We start from the raw sequence: 19417 nt of genomic DNA, 5'->3' as shown, positions 1-19417 counted from the left end.
TCATCTCACTGCAGGGTGATAGAAGGACAGTCCATCTACTCACCCAGAAAAAATCAGGACATTCTGATGTGGAGTTTCAAAATAAAAGACCTTTGAAATCCCATATAATAGGATCAGCCTCGACTCAGGATCCCGGCGTAGATATAGACACACAAAAAAGAGAAATTTGGGGGAGGCTGGGTTAATCAGAACATGAGAATACACAGGTGCAGGCAGAAAGAAGGAAGAAGCAATGCGTCCCCCGACAGTCTTAGCCTATAGAAGCTCAGATTTATTCTATTTCTTTTTTTTCTTCTATTTAAAGATTATTTTGATTCTGTACAATGAGTCCATGCTGTTGTGACAACCCAATGTCCCAACTTGGGATGAATAAAGTATCCATCCATCCATCCATCCATCCATTTTGAAACTCAACATCAGAATGTCCTGATTTTCTCTGGGTGAGTAGATGGGGTGTCCTTCTATCACCCTGCAGTGAGATGAGTCTTGCATCAGGGAGAGATTTCGTTTTATTCTTATCTAAACACAGGGCTGATAGCTCATATATGGGATTTCAAAGGTCTTTTATTTTGAAACTCCACATCAGAATGTCCTGATTTTCTCTGGGTGAGTAGATGGGGTGTCCTTCTATCACCCTGCAGTGAGATGAGTCTTGCATCAGGGAGAGATTTCGTTTTATTCTTATCTAAACACAGGGCTGATAGCTCATATATGGGATTTCAAAGGTCTTTTATTTTGAAACTCCACATCAGAATGTCCTGATTTTCTCTGGGTGAGTAGATGGGGTGTCCTTCTATCACCCTGCAGTGAGATGAGTCTTGCATCAGGGAGAGATTTCGTTGTATCCTTATCTAAACACAGGGCTGATAGCTCATATATGGGATTTCAAAGGTCTTTTATTTTGAAACTCCACATCAGAATGTCCTGATTCTTTCTGGGTAAGTAGATGGGGTGTCCTTCTATCACCCTGGAGTGAGATGAGTCTTGCATCAGGGAGAGATTTCGTTGTATTCTTATCTAAACACAGGGCTGATAGCTCATATATGGGATTTCAAAGGTCTTTTATTTTGAAACTCCACATCAGAATGTCCTGATTTTTTCTGGGTGAGTAGATGGGGTGTCCTTCTATCACCCTGCAGTGAGATGAGTCTTGCATCAGGGAGAGATTTCGTTTTATTCTTATCTAAACACAGGGCTGATAGCTCATATATGGGATTTCAAAGGTCTTTTATTTTGAAACTCCACATCAGAATGTCCTGATTTTTTCTGGGTGAGTAGATGGGCTGTCCTTCTATCACCCTGCAGTGAGATGCGTCTTGCATCAGGGAGAGATTTCGTTTTATTCTTATCTAAACACAGGGCTGATAGCTCATATATGAGATTTCAATATGAGATTTCAAAGGACTTTTATTTTGAAACTCCTTACATTTTACATTTACTCGTGGTAGTTATACGTAGTTTGTTTTAAATAATTATTGATCACATAATATAGTACATATTTCTTAATTTAATATGTTTGGTTTGTTTTTATTGGTGCTTTTGTTATTGACCGAGTAAACGCTGGGATTTTACCGTAATGCTTCTAATATTCGCGCACCCCAATATCACGTGCGGGCTGGCTTGACTGTGTTTTCCCAAGTGGAGGCTGGCTTGACCGCAGTCATTGTTCTGTGTGTCAACATGAAAGACAGCCCACACACCTATCAATCATCATACCGTGGGGTCTTATTTCATTACGCGTTGATTTCTATCAACACGTAATGTTGTATCGATGTACAACAGCAAAAGTATTCTCCGTCGGGACTTCCTGCAACAACAACTCGCCGTTTCTTGATTCTGATTGACCAGAAGACATTATCAAAGATGTTCTATTGAGAAGACGATCACTACGTGACAACAGTTTTCAAAACCGTTTCTAGTCTTCGGTATTCTTGTTTTGGTGTGAGAATAGTTTGGGCAGTGTGAGAGCGTGAGATTGAGAGTGAAAGCGTGTGTCACACGCCAGATGCGTGAGATTTGGCAACCCTGATTAAACTGCATCGACCTGTTACGCATTTTTGCTAACGTTATTTTACTTTGTAATGTGGCGTACATGTAGTATCGTAAATACCATACACACGGTTTAAGTAGACCTTTAGGGGAAACGTTTGCCTAAATGGATTCAAAGTAGTCGCAAAGCTGATAGATAGTAGACAAGTGTGGGGATTCACGTGTCTACAGTTCGTTAATTTAATTTCACATGTGAACAAACGCTTACCAATATGCTACATTACATTGTAATGTATGCTAATTTTACCTTGTATATTGCCTGATCGCTGATTTAGCAATATGTGTAACCATTTTTGAATTTTATCTTCAAAAGCTCCAAATTAAATCGTATGGAGTAAATTAGTTCCTATTCTTCCGATTATGCCTGACTGCCATGAATGTGGCACATCGTTTACATAACAGCAGGGATTTGGGGCGCCAGATTAGAGTATGCACCTTCCAATCACTACATGTGGAACATTAACTTTACATTTGAATGGGCATTTGCTTAAGAAAAGAGTCTTGAAGAGACTCATACATATTTTAATTACATATGATTATAATTATATTGCTGGAAAAATCGTTTTATTTACATGAACAAGTCAATTATTTGTTTTGTAAGAAACCACTTGATTTGTATACGTTCTTTTGTTTAATAAAACAAATACAAGTTGAATGTTCTCAGTCAGCATCCTTCACTCACTCCTCCCTTGTTTCAGAGGGGAGCTTTTGTTTGGGTTGCATTAATGGAGGTCTACAACATGTTTAGTTCCTTCTGTTCAAAAATATGTCAATATTCTTTCCTCAGTCTTCTCTTCTCAGATGTCTACTGCTCAGAGTCTGCGTCTCCTCCAATGTTACTCTAAACCAGGTACTATACTGCACCAGGTATCAATGAAACAATAACATAACATTTGGCATCATCAACATAATTGTATCACATTTGTATGTATCTCCAGGCACCTTTGGATATGGGCCTGGTGCCATTCGCCAATTCAGTCTCAGTGTGCTGAGAGAGGGCTACAGTAAGTATTGCTACAAGTCATAAACTCAAATGTGGCAGAATAACCATTTGTGACTGATATTTGAAATTATCCAACCATTCTGTCTCCATTTATTCTCCTTGTAGAGTTCGTAAATGCTCAGGAACTGCCAACAGACATGAAGTCCACCACTGACCGGGCCGCCACCACCCTCCTGTGGACAGAACTCTTTAGAGGTACTGGGATTGCTATGAAATCAATGTAGTGCATTTGGTCTTAATGTTATTCTACATTTTTCTTATTGAAGAAGTGCTGTCACATTATCAGATTTTCCATGCATTAATAATCATTGCCTAAATAATTCCCGATTATGAGGTTATGTGATATCTTCAGAAAAATGAAAGAACAAAAAAACAATGTTATCAGTTGTCATCTTTAACTTTGTTTATTGTCTGTTTTTTCTCTTTTTTGGCAAATTAAATACACTCAAAATAGAAAAGTGGAGAGAGAGTCTGGTATATTTACACAATATTATCATAGGTGTAGTTTTAACGTGATTAATATATAAATGTTCAAATCATCAATACTGGTATATGGCGCCACCCCTAGTGTCAACCAACCATTACTTGATACAGTTTATAGTTCTCAAAAAATGTATCAAAATACATAAATGGGTCCAACAATTGGATTACTTGTTGCACAGCACAGTCTAGCATGAGTCAGTTCAACATACACAATATGTATTAATTTAAGGCTGAAAATAGTTGTTATAGTTTATTTGATTTTATGAGAGGGACAATCAAATCGCAAAACTACTAAATGTCAATAATAACACAGTAAAATCCAAGTCAGTATTTGCATCAATGTAAAGAGAGTTAATGAGAAGTCCATGTGAATTGGTAGCAACAATTACTGTAACCACAAAGCAATTTCAGTAAATACCTGGACTGCTGTGATTAATAATACTCCAACATTTTAAAAACGTAATAAAAGTCCACATAAATTTAACATAAAAGTCTCTAATACATGCACGTTTCCTTCAGTTTGAGCACAATTGTTAAAATGTGAAGCCCCTAGCTCCTTTTTCAAAAATGGAGCAACATATGAAGGAATGAGCTTAGTGCTTTGTGCCACAGACAGGGTATAGGGAAGTCAAAATGTATCAAGAAACATACAAGTGCTTTGGCAGTCCTTTAATGGAATTTGATAACATCAACAATAATAGTTAAGTGAGTCATAACCCTCACCTTCCTGCAGGTTTGGGGATGACCATGAGTTACCTGTTCTGTGAACCTGCCACCATCAACTACCCGTTTGAGAAGGGCCCTCTGTCCCCCCGCTTCTGTGGAGAGCACGCCCTCCGCCGCTACCCCAATGGAGAGGAGCGCTGCATCGCCTGCAAGTTGTGTGAGGCCGTCTGCCCTGCTCAGGTGAGCACCAGCACACTCACCGCCTACCGCCTACTTCCATACGTAACATTGCAAAAATCAGGCATATCTTGCCTCAAAACGATGCAGAGAAACTAGTCCATGCATTTGTTACTTCTAGGCTGGATTATTGTAACTCTTTATTTATGTGAATTGACTCTGCTCTTATCTTTCTTACAGTGCAGACGCTTTTCTGCTTGCTCCTGCCTCTGCTTACTTTTTATGTTGATTTTCCTATTCTTATTCTCTGAAAACTTCGAGCAGCGGCTCCTGGACATTAACCGATCACTGGGACAGTTCATCTTCGTAAATAGACGGAGGTTTTCAGCCATATTTCAACATTTTTACGACGACCCCAGTCTTACAGTAGCGTGGCCTAGCAACAGCTAAAGCCTGGTAGGCTACTGCATGCTATTTAGCTTAAGCTAGTTGGTAGAAAAATGCCTCCGTTCTCTACAGATGACTTCCACAAACTTCTACAGAAGATAGTTGTGCTGGAAATGAAAATGCAACGGTTGGAAGTTAACGTGGAAGTGAATGGACTATGTTGTGGGAATGACACCACTTTACCAGTGTTGCAAAATAGTGGAAAAGGGTATGCTAACTCACAGCTAGTTAGCAGCTACAATGATTCCAAGGAACAGGAGGGCTGTGTACCGGGTAATAAATCTACAAGTGGTAGTCCTCCCTGGAACTCTCTGGGTGCAAAGCCGAAGAGTAAATCATTTCCATGGGATTTGGGAGGACGGATAACAGGCAGAGCCCAACACTCAGAAATATGTGATGCGACCGGCTGGCCTGCATTGTTATCACCCAGGAAGAGCGCCTCTTCAACCCCTAAACAGCAGTGGACAGCTGCTAAAGGGAGAATTACAAACAATCCTCCTAAACCACCAAGTGTGCCAATCCAGAACAGATACGCTCCGCTGACCGAGAACCGGAGATCCCTTTCTGATGACCTGGATAACCCGTCCTCTTCACACAGCAGGGTAAGGACCGATAGCTACTCCAAAAGTAAAAGGCTAGAGGGAAAGCTAACGACTGGGCCTGAAACTCTGATTGTGGGTGACTCTGCTGTAAGAGATGTAAAAGGTCTGTGTAGTAAGAACAACATCAAAGTACTCTGTTTTCCCAAGAATACGGTCTCTGACTTGGCTGAGAAGATCCTGCATATTGGGGCTGAACATCCAACTGTGAAGAATGTGGTACTGCACATTGGAACAAATTATGTTGTGAAACAACAGTCAGAAGTGCTGAAAAAAGACTTTAAATGTCTGTTGGAAACTGTCAGCTCTCTAAATGCAGAGGTGTTCATCAGTGGCTCTCTACCGCCAGTCAGAAGAGGAGTGGAGAGATTCAGCAGATTGTTTGCACTGAACACCTGGCTTTCAACTGCCTGTACTGACCATTCTGTGCATTTTATTGACAATTTTAACTTTTTCTGGGATCGCAGACATCTTTTCAAGGCAAATGGAGTTTGCCTGAACAAGCCAGGAGTGAAATTGTTTATCTCTAACATATTCAACTGCCTGCGTCATCAATCTGTTCCCTCTGCCAAGGACAAGCGGCAAGAGGAATCAAAACAGGAGATAGACACAACACATCGTGCAGAAAACCCTGAAGAAGTATCACTGCACCCGCCTGAGGAATGTTCTGATTATGGGAGACCTATGAAACACACGGAGGAGTCCCCACCGCCCGTCACCCCCCCCCCTGTCAACGCCTTTGAGGATACTCCGTTCACCCTTTCGCCCTCGCCCACCATCCTGGAGATCGTTGAACACATGAAGGAGATACAGAGGGTTGGCACCGATTCCTTCCTGGATTTCAAAGACCAAACTAAGGCGATGCGCAGGGCTGGCAGCATGTCCTTTACCCCCGCCCCTCAACGACGCCCACCAAAATCACTGCAGAGACGCGCACCATCTGCCCCGGCTTCATCACCATGCCTACCACAATCATCCAAACCAAAACAATCTGCAAACTGATATCTGCTGGGTCCAGGCTCAAGGGCGTATGGCACTCTCAACTCTTTCCAGGACATGCCCGGGCCCTGCCTGCCAGTAGCTTTGCCGATATCTGTGTTGATAGGAAATAGATTAAGAGCGGTAAATCATCTTAGATACAGGAAGCGCTCAAACGTTTGTGTGAGTTTATCTAATTTAGCAGTGATTCCATGTCAGCCACAGCTTGTTACAAAAAACATGACTGATAGTGTGTTTAACAAACTTAAACTAGCTTTATTAAATGTCAGGTCTTTGGCAGGAAAAACATTTTTAATCAATGATTTTATCACTGAGCACAATCTGGATTTTATGTTTTTAACAGAAACTTGGATTGAACAAAATAACAGTGCAGCTGTTCTTATCGAATCAACCCCTCCCAACTTTAGTTTTATGAGTCAGGAAAGAATGCATAAGAGAGGAGGTGGAGTTGCTATTCTGTTCAATGATTCCCTTCAATGCAGGAAGACATCGTATGGAAACTTTGATTCTTTTGAATATGTGGCCCTTCAGCTGAAATGCTCCTCTCGAGCTCTGTTCCTAAATATCTATAGGCCACCCAAATACTGTGCAAGCTTTTTTGATGACTTTACTGAACTGCTGTCTATAGTGTGTATTGACTTTGACCGTCTAGTCATTGTTGGTGATTTTAACATCCATGTTGACAACCCCCAGGACAGAGGGGCTAAAGAACTGTGTTGTGTTCTTGATAGCTATGGACTGACTCAGCATGTGACGGAGCCCACGCACAATAAGGGGCACACTCTGGACTTCATTATCTCAAAGGGTCTGAATATCTCTAAGGTTGTGGTGACTGATGTTGCGCTCTCTGACCATTCCTGTGTTTTCTTTGAGAGCTCTATTTCTGTTCACACAAGTGTTCAAAAAGAGGTAACCACAAAGCGATATTTAACTGAAAATACTAGGGAAATGTTTACTCAGAATTTTTCTTCCACACTTGCCCCTGCTAACATCTCAGTAGATGAGCTAGATGAGCTAAAAATGTTATAGATGCCATTGCTCCAATTAAGGTAAAGGAAGTGACTGGGAAGAAAATATCTCCATGGAGAAAGGCCATGACCGTTAAAACAGAAAAAAGAGAATGTCGAAAAGCTGAACGCAGGTGGCGAAAAACAAATCTCCAGGTTCACTTTGAAATTTATAAAGAGAGACTTGGCCTTGATAATTTGGAATTGAAAAACGCACGACAATCATTCTTCTCTGATATCATTACCAAAAACAAAAACAACGCACGTGCCTTGTTTGCTACCGTCGACAGACTAACTAACCCCCCAGTGTCAGTAGCCTCTGAATTTCTAACCACCAGGGCGTGCAATGATTTTGCCTCCTTTTTCACTGACAAAATTCAGAAAATCAGACAAGCAGTCAGTGCCTCTGCATCAGGAACAGCAAATGTGTTGTCTCTGTGTCCACTTAACATCAATTCAGACATCATGACACAATTCCATCAGATTAATGATAAAAACCTAGAGGACATTATACAACTTCTGAAGTCCTCCTCCTGCTGCCTTGATATTATTCCAACAGGATTTTTCAAAGATGTTTTGCCTTGCATGGCCTCAGAACTACTTCATATAGTAAACAAATCTCTTCACTCAGGTATTTTTCCACAGGCCCTGAAAACTGCAGTCATTAAACCGCTCTTAAAAAAGAATAATCTAGATGCTTCAGTAATGAACAATTACAGGCCCATATCAAACCTGCCATTTCTAGGTAAGATCATTGAAAAAGTTGTTTTTCAACAGTTGAGTAATTTCTTGCATTTAAATGGTTGTTTCGATGTGTTCCAGTCAGGCTTTCGTCCAAACCACAGCACTGAGACTGCTCTTGTAAAGGTCTTTAACGACATCCACTTAAACACAGACAGTGGCAGAACTTCAGTGTTAGTATTATTAGATCTCAGTGCTGCGTTTGACACTGTTGACCACAGCATATTACTAGACCGACTGGAAAACTGGGTGGGACTTTCGGAAACAGTTCTAAATTGGTTTAAATCCTACTTAAAGGATAGAAACAACTTTGTTTCTATAGGTAAATACACATCTGAGTTGACAAATATGACATGTGGGGTTCCTCAAGGCTCCATCTTGGGGCCTCTTCTCTTTAACATCTACATGCTACCACTGGCTCAGATAATGAAGAACAACAAAATAAGTTACCATAGCTATGCAGATGACACACAAATTTACGTAACAATTTCACCAGGAGACTATGCTCCAATTCAAACACTGAGTAAGTGCATTAAACAAATCAATGACTGGATGTGTCAGAACTTTCTCCAATTAAACAAAGATAAAACTGAGGTAATGGTCTTTGGAGCCAAGGCAGAACGTTTAAAAGTTAGCGCTGAGCTTCAGTCTGCAATGTTCAAACCAACAGATAAAGCCAGGAATCTAGGTGTAGTCATGGACTCTGACCTGAGTTTCAACAGTCACATTAAAACAGTTACTAAATCAGCCTACTATCACCTAAAGAATATATCTAGGATTAAAAGACTAATGTCACAGCAGGATTTGGAAAAACTTGTCCATGCCTTTATCTTCAGTAGACTCGACTACTGCAATGGTGTCTTCACAGGTCTCACTAAAAAATCTATTAGAAAGCTGCAGCTGATTCAGAACGCCGCTGCTCGAGTCCTCACTAACACTAAGAAAGTGGACCACATCACTCCTGTTCTGAAGTCTTTACACTGGCTTCCTGTGTGTCAAAGAATAGATTTCAAAATATTGATGCTGGTTTATAAAGCACTGAATGGTTTAGGCCCAAAATACATTACTGACCTCCTGCTAAACTATGAACCATCCAGATCTCTCAGGTCTTCAGGGACTGGTCAGCTTTCTGTCCCCAGAGTCAGAACTAAACATGGTAAAGCAGCGTTCAGTTATTATGCTCCAAATATCTGGAACAAACTCCCAGAAACCTGCAGGTCCGCTGCAACTCTGACTACTTTTAAATCCAGGCTGAAGACTTTTCTTTTTGTCGCTGCTTTTAATTGAACTTTTCATATCTTAAACTGCACTGTAACTTTTATCCATGTACTTTTTCTAAACGTAATTAAACTCCATGACATTTATGAGAGGGACTGCTCGAAAGCAGAGATATTTGGAATATCTGGCATCGACGGATGAAAAATAGTGTTTTGGTAACACGGAGTGTTTTGGTAACACTTTTAAAGACTTTGTTATGGAAGCAAAGCAGGGGAGGGGGTGTGTACAGCCTCCTGAGGGTCCGATTGTGGATGTCATGCGAGCAAAATATGGTGAAGAAAGTCTGTCTAAATTAAATCATATTTTAGACTGCACTGTAACTTTTATCCATGTATTTTTCCTTAATGTTTATTTTATTAGCACTGTAACTTTTATCCATGTACTTTTTCTTGTAATGTTTAATTGAACTATTCATATTTTAGACTGCACTGTAACTTTTATCCATGTATTTTTCCTTAATGTTTATTTTATTAGCTTTTCTTTTTTAATGCTTAATGTCTTTCATTTCTTTTTTGTAAAGCACTTTGAATTACCCTGCGTCGAAAAGTGCTATATAAATAAACTTGCCTTGCCTTGCCTTTATTATCAAGGAGTACCAAGAAGTCAGTCAAGTCGCTTCAGCTGATTCAAAATGCTGCGGCTCGTGTACTAACCAGAGTTAGGAAAAGGGACCACATTACTCCTGTTCTGGCTGCCTTACACTGGCTCCTGATAGAACACAGGATAGAATTTAAAATTCTTCTTCTCGCCTACAAAGCCCTTAATGGACAGGCGCCATCTTACCTTAAAGAACTCATTATACCCTACTGTCCTACTAGGGCATTGCGTTCCAAGAATGCAGGGTTGTTGGTTGTTCCTAGAGTCTCTAAAAGTACAATGGGAGCCAGTGTTGTGTCTCGTCAGATCTGTTAGTATTATTTCTCTGTGAGTCTATATTGTCAAGTCCGTGTCTGCCATTTCCTGTTTTACTTTGTCATTTCCCTTCTCATTTCAGGTAGTTCGATTCCTACCTTGCCTGTTTGTCCACGGACCTGATTACCTGCCCCACCCTTATTGTTTGCACCTGTGGAGTCCCTTGCTTTTGTATATATTCTGTGTGTTCCCTGTGCCAAGTGCCAGATCGTTTTGAACCTTGTGAATGGATTACCTTGTTTTATCATCACAGTAAAACCTTTTTTGAATCATCTTTTGTCTAGAGTCGTGCATTTGGGTCCTATCAGTTTTTGTGTGCTCCAGTCGTAACTTTACGATCTGGCCAACAAATGGACTCAGCCGACTCTCAAACCCTGAGGGCAGCGCTCTGCTCTCAGGCTCAACGTCTGCGGCAGCAGGAGGAAGAAATGAAGGACATAAACCAGGGAGTAATGACCCTGACTAGCAGCCAGAGTGAGTTTCGTGGCGTAGTTACAACACAAATTAATCACCTGGCTGAACAGCTCCATAATGTACTCACACGGTTGGATAGTGTGCCTGCCGCTCCTTCCAACGTGGCTGCCCCAGCCCCAGAGCCTACAGCTGTTTTTACCATCCCGGATTCCCAACGGCAGTTCACGGTGGAGGTGGATGCCTCCAACGAGGGCATCGGGGCGGTCCTCTCACAGAGGGCAGAGAAAGACAGTAAGCTCCATCCATGTGCCTACCTTTCCCGTAAGTTGACTGCGGCTGAAAGGAACAATGATGTAGGCAATAGAGTTATTAGCCGTGAAGGTAGCACTGGATGAGTGGAGGCACTGGCTAGAAGGGGCAAAACAGCCATTTATTGTGTGGACAGACCACAAAAATGTGGAGTACATACACAAGGCTAAGAGGTTAAACTCCAGACAGGCACGATGGACCTTATTCTTCAATAGGTTTAACTTCACTCTCTCCTCACAGAACGCCAAACCAGACGCGTTATCCAGGCTTTTTGACCCAGAGGCTCTTTCCAAGGAGACAGAGTCCATTTTACCGCCCACTCAGGTGATAGGAGGGGTGACATGGCCAATTGAGGCTAAGGTAAATCAAGCTTTAGAGGGAAAAACCGTACCCAGTGGTGGCCCCCCTAACCGCCTCTTTGTTCCCCCATCTGTCCGCTCTGACGTGATGCACTGGGCTCACACATCTGTATTAACATGTCATCCAGGTATCAGGCTAACTATGTACATGATAAAGCAAAGGTTTTGGTGGCCTAAAATGGAGAAGGAGGTTACTGAGTATGTGGCAGCCTGCACTACCTGTGCTCGGAATAAGACCTCTACCCAGTCTCCTATGGGTCTACTGCAACCTTTGTCCATTCCAAGCCGCCCATGGTCTGACATCTCGCTGGATTTTGTCACTGGACTGCCGCCCTCTGCAGGTAACACCACCATCTGCACTGTTGTTGACAGATTCACCAAAATGACTCACTTTATCCCCATGCCCAAATCTCCCTCTGCTAAAGAGACAGCAGAAGCGCTCTTATCTCATGTATTCAGGCTGCATGGATTTCCTCGAGATGTGGTGTCAGACCGTGGGCCGCAGTTCGTTTCCCAGTTTTGGAAAGAATTCTGCAGCCTGATAGGAGCCACTCCCAGCCTCACATCTGGTTACCACCCACAGGCTAATGGTCAATCAGAGAGGATCAACCAGGAACTGGAGACGTGTTTACGGTGTCTGGTGTCCCAGAATCCCACAACTTGGAGCAAGCAGTTGATATGGGTGGAGTATGCCCACAACACCCAACCTGGCTGTTCGCCTGCGCCTGCCCAGGTCCTTGAGAGTCCATCCGACCTTTCATGTTGCCAAAGTCAAACCGGTTCAGGAGAGTCGTTTGGTTCCTCCATCCAAGCCTCCTCCTCCCCCCCGGATGTTAGATGGCGGTCTGATATATGATGTCAAGAAACTGCTAGCAGTCAGGAAGAGAGGACGCGGCCGACAGTTCCTTGTAGACTGGAAAGGATACGGTCCAGAACATCGGTCGTGGGTACCAGCAAGTTTTGTTGTGGATCAGAAACTGATAAAGGACTTTTTCAGACTTAATCCACAGGACTCTGGGCCGTCCGGAGTCGGCCGTAGAGGAGGGGGTACTGTTGTGTCTCGTCAGATCTGTTAGTATTATTTCTCTGTGAGTCTATATTGTCAAGTCCGTGTCTGCCATTTCCTGTTTTACTTTGTCATTTCCCTTCTCATTTCAGGTAGTTCGATTCCTACCTTGCCTGTTTGTCCACGGACCTGATTACCTGCCCCGCCCTTATTGTTTGCACCTGTGGAGTCCCTTGCTTTTGTATATATTCTGTGTGTTCCCTGTGCCAAGTGCCAGATCGTTTTGAACCTTGTGAATGGATTACCTTGTTTTATCATCACAGTAAAACCTTTTTTGAATCATCTTTTGTCTAGAGTCGTGCATTTGGGTCCTATCAGTTTTTGTGTGCTCCAGTTGTAACAGCCAGAGCCTTTTCTTATCAAGCTCCACATTTGTGGAATCAGCTTCCAGTTTGTGTTCGGGCGGCAGACACCCTATCCGATTTTAAGAGTGCGCTTAAGACCTTCCTTTTTGATAAAGCTTATAGTTAGGGCTGATTAGATTCAGCCCCTAGTTTTGTTGATATAGGCTTAGTTTGTCGGGGGACATCTTACTTCTTCCTTCTCTCTGTCTATACCTGTGTACTCTCATGTTCCGATTAACCCAGCTTCCCCAAATTTCTTTCTTTTTGGTGTCTATATACGCCGGGATCCGGAGTCATGGATGGTCCTGCGGTCCTGTGTCCTGGATCGCGAGCCCTGGATCGCAAGTCGTGGCTGTGGTCCTGGATCATCGGTCCTGGATGGATATCCTCGTGGATTCATCTTCCTATTACACACACATGCATTTCCAAACATTTGGACTTCCTATGTTGCAAATGTATTATCTTTTCAATTTACACACGGCATCTATTGCACGTCTGTCCGTCCTGGGAGAGGGATCCCTCCTCTGTTGCTCTCCCTGAGGTTTCTCCCATTTTTCCCTTTAAACTGTGAGTTTTCTTCGGAAGTTTTTCCTTGTACGATGTGAGGGTCTAAGGACAGAGGGTGTCGTATTGTCATACTGATATTCTGTACACACTGTGAAGACCACTGAGACAAATGTAACATTTGTGATATTGGGCTATATAAATAAACATTGATTGATTGACTCAGGACCTGCTAAAAGAAAGAAAGCAGTATTATAGGGACTATCATTCCTTATTAGCAGCTCTTTGGTGTTTTCTTGCTTCTTTTTAGTATTTACTCTCTGTTAGGGGATACATAATCAGCTTGTCCTCAAGCAGCAGCAGCTCAACAAATGTGGGATACTTGAAGGCACATTTAGGGAAATCCCCTCCTGAAGTAATCTATGTTTCGTAAACATTTGGATATTTTTGGGCTGAATTTTCTTTCCTTATAAAAACCTTAGTTTAACCAGTAGTTAGTTTACTGTAATGAACTAAACTTAAAATCGTTGTTTGGCTACATTTATATTGTTGAAGAGGACCCATCAAGTACTTGAATGCTACACACTATTCTCATCATAGTACATCCTGCCAGGGGAGGACTGGCCATCGGGACGTTCAGGACGAATCCCAGTGGGCCGGTCGGACGATGTGGGCCGGTCGGATAAGTCACTAGCACCCCCCCCCGTCGACAATTTACTAGCGGTATTTACTTGCGGTACCGAGGTGGGCCGGCGGTACCGAAGTGGGCCGGTCGAGAGTCCCGTGCTGATTTGAAGTCCCAGTCAGCCCCTGCATCCTGCATTCTGTTAATGGTGTGATTTGATTTCTACAGACTTAGCACATGTATTCTCAATGCCCATGCTCAATTAATATCACAATACCTGCTGCTTTGGCTGTGTCAATTCAAAAATATGTGTCTATATGGAAAGACCTTTATCATCAGCGGTAATAGCGATGGTAGATATCAATTATTGTTTGTTGACTAGTTAGAATTCCAAGCCAACATGTCTATAATACTATATATGTCTATAATTTTCTCAACGTGTGAATGACAAGCATTAAGAATAACAAAATATAGCTAATTCTCTTGCAGATTGTCCCATTTGATTATGAATGTAACGTTTATATAGGGGAACTACACTGTTAGCAGTAACTTGGTATGCATGTATTTCATGTGAGTTTAGCTTCTTAGCCTGAGCTAGCTCTGTTTACTTCCAGTTCGGAGGCAGCAGGTCGCGCCTCGGCTCCGCCTCTTTGCCTTTATTTGGAGCAGGCGGGATTAGACTCTGACGTCACAGTCAAGCCGTTAGTGGCCGACTCCGCCTACTAAGGGCTTCACGGCAACTCTGCAGAATCCTATGGGTGACGTCACGGACACTACGTCCATTTATATATACAGTCTATGGGCAGGACCAGAGCCAGCTCTGGGCAAGACCAAAACCTCTCGCCACCTGAACAGTTTCTTCCCCTCCGCTACCGGCCCGGCCCCCCCACTGACACTTACCTCAGCCACAACGTAGTCTCTAGTATATGCATTACATTAATGCACACAATGTTCATACTGTTTACTGCACATATTTCTTGTTTCATATTTCATATTTTATATCCTATAATTCGTTCATAGCATTCTATTTCCATGTAAATTACTGCTTTATTTTATTGCTATTTAACTATATTTTATTACGGTGTCCTTAAAGATTTTTTGTTTTATATTAGATTTCTTGTTTTATATGTTATGTATGCACATGACATCAAGTCAAATTCCTCGTATGTGTGAACCTACCTGGCAATAAACCTGTTTCTGAATTTGCATCAATTTGAATGACTCGGTTCAAAACCTATAAGTTAACATAATAACTAGCACTTGCATTTGCTATTAGTTGGTCATATTGATTTTATAGAATGAGATTTGTTGATGGGAACCTATTATTTTCATTGCCTAAAACGGCTTCTCTGTATTTCTGCATATGTTAATGATAACAACTTGAAACGTGTACACACATATAGTCTATTAGTCCATTGTATGAAAGGATACTTTATTACTACTTTACTACAGGGTGACTACGTTTTTAAACATTTGTATATATTTGGGTATTTTTCGTATTAACAGACATACTGAATCATTGGCCTACACACGCAGTTTGTGTTATGATATGATTGTTTGTATTCGTCATTTGTAAATAAAAACGTTTTGCTTAACTCTTTCCCTTTCCGTTGCATTGATAAGGCTCGACTTGGCTGGAGTTTCTTTGTTTTTGTTTTTTTCCGACGAGGGACTTGTATAAAAGTCACTGCTCGCCACTGCTCAAAGCATTTTTACCGCTGCGTGGATCACATGACATGGGCGGAAACTGACTCATATGTGCACGCTGAATCTCCCGCGAACGCAGTCATTTACCTCCTTTCTCTCTAGGCAGTGACACCGGTGAGTCTCTACAATCTTCTCTCTTTGCGGGCCATCCCATATTTCAAGTATGTGTTTTTGGGAAAGTAAGTTAAAGCAACGGGGAACGTTATGATGTGATTTGGGCTCATTTGGCGTGTCGTGTATGAACCTGCGAGGCTTGAGTAACTACATAAGGCCCTTTGATTTCGCGTGCTAACTTAGCCGTTAGCTCGGTGAAAAGAATGGCTTCCATGCTGTGCTAGCTAACAGGCTAGCAAGCACCGCTCTGCGCTCTATCATCTCACTGCGTTGTTTTTGAGAGCCACTTTAATTAGTCATATAACGTGTGGTCAGCATTATTGATTACATGCCACACAATAAAGAAGGCCGTAAGTCTGTTTTATCTGTGTTTTGTTTTATTTAAGTTGCTCATCAGGAAACATTAGCTGGTCTTGCCGTCTGATTGTTCCAGTCGAATAAGAAAAAGTGCGGTCGTATCCGTATGGCGCACTCTAACTAACGTCATTGGCTTGTTAGCTCGCAAGCTAGCAACCGCCTGCGCTGAAATACGGGTGGGAGAAGCGTGCATATCATGTTTTACATCTAAAGTCAGTATGCTATGATGCATGTATTCGTTTCAAGTGCAGTAAAATGTGAGCCTATTCAGACGTTGCGTGCTAACGGTTTGGAACCTTAGCCTGGATCGAAAATGCTAGAATAGGGTGTCGCTTGGTTACAGGCGGTATAGTATTCACGTTTTTAAACTGCGTCAAAATAGCGTTTTAACAAACCGCAAATGTATCCCCCTAATTTAACCTGAAAACGGCTAGCACTGCTAGTTTTACGTAACTGATTACTATCTAACAAAGTGCAACGTTAGCAGAGAGGAGTACAACGTGCTAACCATCCCGCCTTGTCTTGTTTAACTTAGATCCATCGCAACCATGGCGGACTCAATGGCACAGTGTGTTCCAGTGGCCACGTTTAAGGTGAGTGCTCACTATATACCTTCTAATGTGTGCTAGTTTGTCTTCTAAGCGTGTAGACTATTGTACTGGTGATATTGGGCCAGCTGTGCTAACTTCCAGTACAATCCAGTCCAAACGTAATGTGCTCTGTTTCTTCAGCTCGTCCTGGTAGGAGATGGAGGCACAGGAAAAACGACTTTTGTGAAAAGGCACATCACAGGAGAGTTTGAGAAAAAATATGTTGGTGAGTACCCCCATGCTAAAATGTTAGGCACACATCAGTATGTTTACAGGTGAAGAGTTAAATATGTAGAACTAACTTTGAATCTCGAGTTTGCTGCCAACAAACAAAAACAAACCGCTTGTGCATCAATAAGCAGGGTCATACTAGTGGGCTTTGGGTTAAACCATGACCTTTAGGCCTCTACTGGGCCTATTCTTCTTATATATTAGTAATAGTCACCACCATGTAAGTTACAATAACTTGCAGTACACAGAGGCCACACTTGGTTTGAGTTCATCAAGTTTGTTGCATCATGTATCCACCAGGGAGCACTACAAAGTCAACTTTTCCATTCATAAATGTCCTGCTTAGTATGTTTCTTGGTCACGCTATGAATGGGGATTCTTTTTTCTCTCCCAAATCTGGTTTGGGAAGGTTTTTCAGTACATTGTCCAATCTATATATTGTAGCAAATATTTTTGGAAGACAATCTAATTTTAAGAAGGCAATCCAAAAATTCTAATTTCTGCAGATTATGATTTTTAAATCGGCAAGTGCCATCAATAAATTGTCAACAGTTCTATCCTTTATGATATATGAATTCTCCAATTGCCTTAACAGTTGCATTGCCTCCCCAATATAATAATAAAAACATGTTTTTGAGTGCATCCTTTTCAACTTTCCTATCCTAACGCATCTTGTCTTTGCTTGTTTTACAGCAACTCTGGGAGTAGAGGTTCACCCACTGATGTTCCACACCAACAGAGGACCCATCAAGTACAATGTGTGGGACACAGCTGGTCAGGAGAAGTTCGGAGGCCTGAGAGACGGCTATTACATTCAAGGTGCTTTTCAAAATCTTTAACTTGCTGTTCTGGTTATTATACCTACAACCGTCACTACTAAATCCCCATAGACTTGCATTTAAACAGTTAAATTGAACAGTGTGTTAAAACTTTTCTGCTACCTCAACAGCTCAGTGTGCTATCATCATGTTTGACGTCACCTCTCGAGTCACCTATAAGAACGTGCCCAACTGGCATCGTGATCTGGTCCGTGTCTGTGAGAACATTCCCATCGTCCTTTGCGGCAACAAAGTTGACATCAAAGACAGGAAAGTCAAAGCCAAGAGCATTGTGTTTCATCGTAAGAAGAACCTGCAGGTAATAACTGAGCTCACAAAATGATAATCACTTGTGTTGGAATTGAAGAATGATTTGGTTAGAGTCTTTGGTGGAAACTATCATTTCTAATTGCCACAACTCTTCTGTCCCCAGTACTACGATATCTCAGCCAAGAGTAACTACAACTTCGAGAAACCTTTCCTGTGGTTAGCAAGGAAGTTGATCGGGGACCCCAACCTGGAGTTTGTGGCCATGCCCGCCCTCGCTCCCCCAGAGGTCCAAATGGACCCCAACCTTGCTGCGAAGTACGAAGAAGAGCTTCAAGTAAGTATAAATGTGCAGTGTCTGTTTAGATTGTCGACTGATATTCTAATCCAGCTACCTCTTAACACAAGAAAACTGAATTTAAAAAAAAATACTCTTAATTGCACCGTCAATCTAAAAGTCTATATGTCTTCTGTCCAGGTTGCATCACAAACGGCACTCCCAGACGAAGAAGATGACCTTTAACCTGTTACCTGCATTTTCCCTCTCTCACCCCCCAATGTGGACAGATAGTTGTTGGAGTTTTGCCCCCTTAACTGTAAAATCCCTTTTCAGATTTTTTATTTTTGAATTTTTTTGTTTGTTTGAAAACTAAGAAAAGAAAAAACTTGATGGAAAAGTCGTGGTTCTAAATTCACTGTATGAGACACAACCACCCTAGTGTTGTTGGCATGGCAACGTGCTACTCCATCATCGAGCACCCTCCGCTGCACTGACCTGGCTCTCATAATGCTGTTGTAAGGTGTACTGGAAACACTTAGGGGAGTAAACTTTGAATAAAAACATTCTCAATATAACATGTTGTTTTATAATTTCTTTTCTTGGACAATAGTGACCCCAGAGTCAAAGGGGAACACGATGACATTTAATGTGTTGTAGTAGAAAAAAGAGACTCACCAATTGTCAGAGCTAGTAAGCAATCGGTTAAAAGAAACTAACCAGGAAGGTCCCATTTAGATACATGATTTCTTTTTTTAACCCTTTTTTTCAAGGAGGCCTGGCAATTATAATTGTATATACAATTTTCATACCACAACCTGTTTGAATATTTATGATGAAGGAACATGTAATTTAAAGCTACAGCTGAAATGCATACTTGGCAAGACAGACAACATCTATGGGTTTTGATATATTTTGTAAGTAAAATATCAATTTAGCTTATCTTGCACTCTGGGCCGATTCTTGGCACTACATAGCAAGATGTTAGTTGACTTGTATAGTGCCTATCTGATAACAACTATTAACTCACTCATCACAAAGCCTTGGCATTATAACCTTAGGGACAGGATGTAA

At 41.8% G+C, this 19417-nt stretch overlaps 2 protein-coding genes across 3 annotated transcripts; both read left to right on the top strand.

The window, feature by feature from the left end:
* The first annotated feature begins 1782 nt into the window (after positions 1-1782).
* Positions 1783-10528, top strand: ndufs8b (NADH:ubiquinone oxidoreductase core subunit S8b). Its single transcript, XM_071204630.1, has 7 exons — positions 1783-1925; positions 2851-2899; positions 2988-3053; positions 3158-3247; positions 4269-4441; positions 4619-5427; positions 10444-10528. Exons 2-6 carry the CDS (start codon positions 2851-2853, stop codon positions 4826-4828), a joined length of 588 nt encoding a protein of 195 aa, XP_071060731.1. The 5' UTR covers positions 1783-1925; the 3' UTR covers positions 4829-5427; positions 10444-10528.
* A 5169-nt stretch (positions 10529-15697) lies between these two features.
* On the top strand, positions 15698-18921 carry ran (RAN, member RAS oncogene family). 2 transcript variants are annotated; one of them, XM_034092752.2, is made up of 7 exons: positions 15698-15803; positions 16696-16753; positions 16892-16976; positions 17675-17800; positions 17931-18118; positions 18233-18403; positions 18545-18921. In XM_034092752.2, exons 2-7 carry the CDS (start codon positions 16709-16711, stop codon positions 18587-18589), a joined length of 660 nt encoding a protein of 219 aa, XP_033948643.1. In that variant the 5' UTR covers positions 15698-15803; positions 16696-16708; the 3' UTR covers positions 18590-18921. The 2 variants fall into 2 exon arrangements, with proteins under 2 accessions (XP_033948643.1, XP_033948644.1); XM_034092753.2 differs by lacking the exon at positions 15698-15803 and adding an exon at positions 15826-15850.
* Positions 18922-19417: the final 496 nt, after the last annotated feature.

This window comes from Pseudochaenichthys georgianus, chromosome 10 (genome assembly GCF_902827115.2).
Source record: "Pseudochaenichthys georgianus chromosome 10, fPseGeo1.2, whole genome shotgun sequence".
NCBI classification, from domain to species: Eukaryota; Metazoa; Chordata; class Actinopteri; order Perciformes; family Channichthyidae; genus Pseudochaenichthys; species Pseudochaenichthys georgianus.
The sequence above is the reverse complement of the archived record's forward strand: the minus strand, read 5'-3'. Positions and strand labels throughout refer to the sequence as shown.

Excerpts from the sequence above, each read along its gene's own strand:
- ndufs8b (XM_071204630.1), top strand. The coding sequence starts at position 2,851 with ATGTCTACTGCTCAGAGTCTGCGTCTCCTCCAATGTTACTCTAAACCA. Across the intron at positions 2,900-2,987 it reads CCAATGTTACTCTAAACCAG|GCACCTTTGGATATGGGCCT; the intron begins GTACTATACTGC and ends ATGTATCTCCAG. Across the intron at positions 3,248-4,268 it reads GTGGACAGAACTCTTTAGAG|GTTTGGGGATGACCATGAGT; the intron begins GTACTGGGATTG and ends ACCTTCCTGCAG.
- ran (XM_034092752.2), top strand. The coding sequence starts at position 16,709 with ATGGCGGACTCAATGGCACAGTGTGTTCCAGTGGCCACGTTTAAG. Across the intron at positions 16,754-16,891 it reads TTCCAGTGGCCACGTTTAAG|CTCGTCCTGGTAGGAGATGG; the intron begins GTGAGTGCTCAC and ends CTGTTTCTTCAG. Across the intron at positions 16,977-17,674 it reads GTTTGAGAAAAAATATGTTG|CAACTCTGGGAGTAGAGGTT; the intron begins GTGAGTACCCCC and ends CTTGTTTTACAG.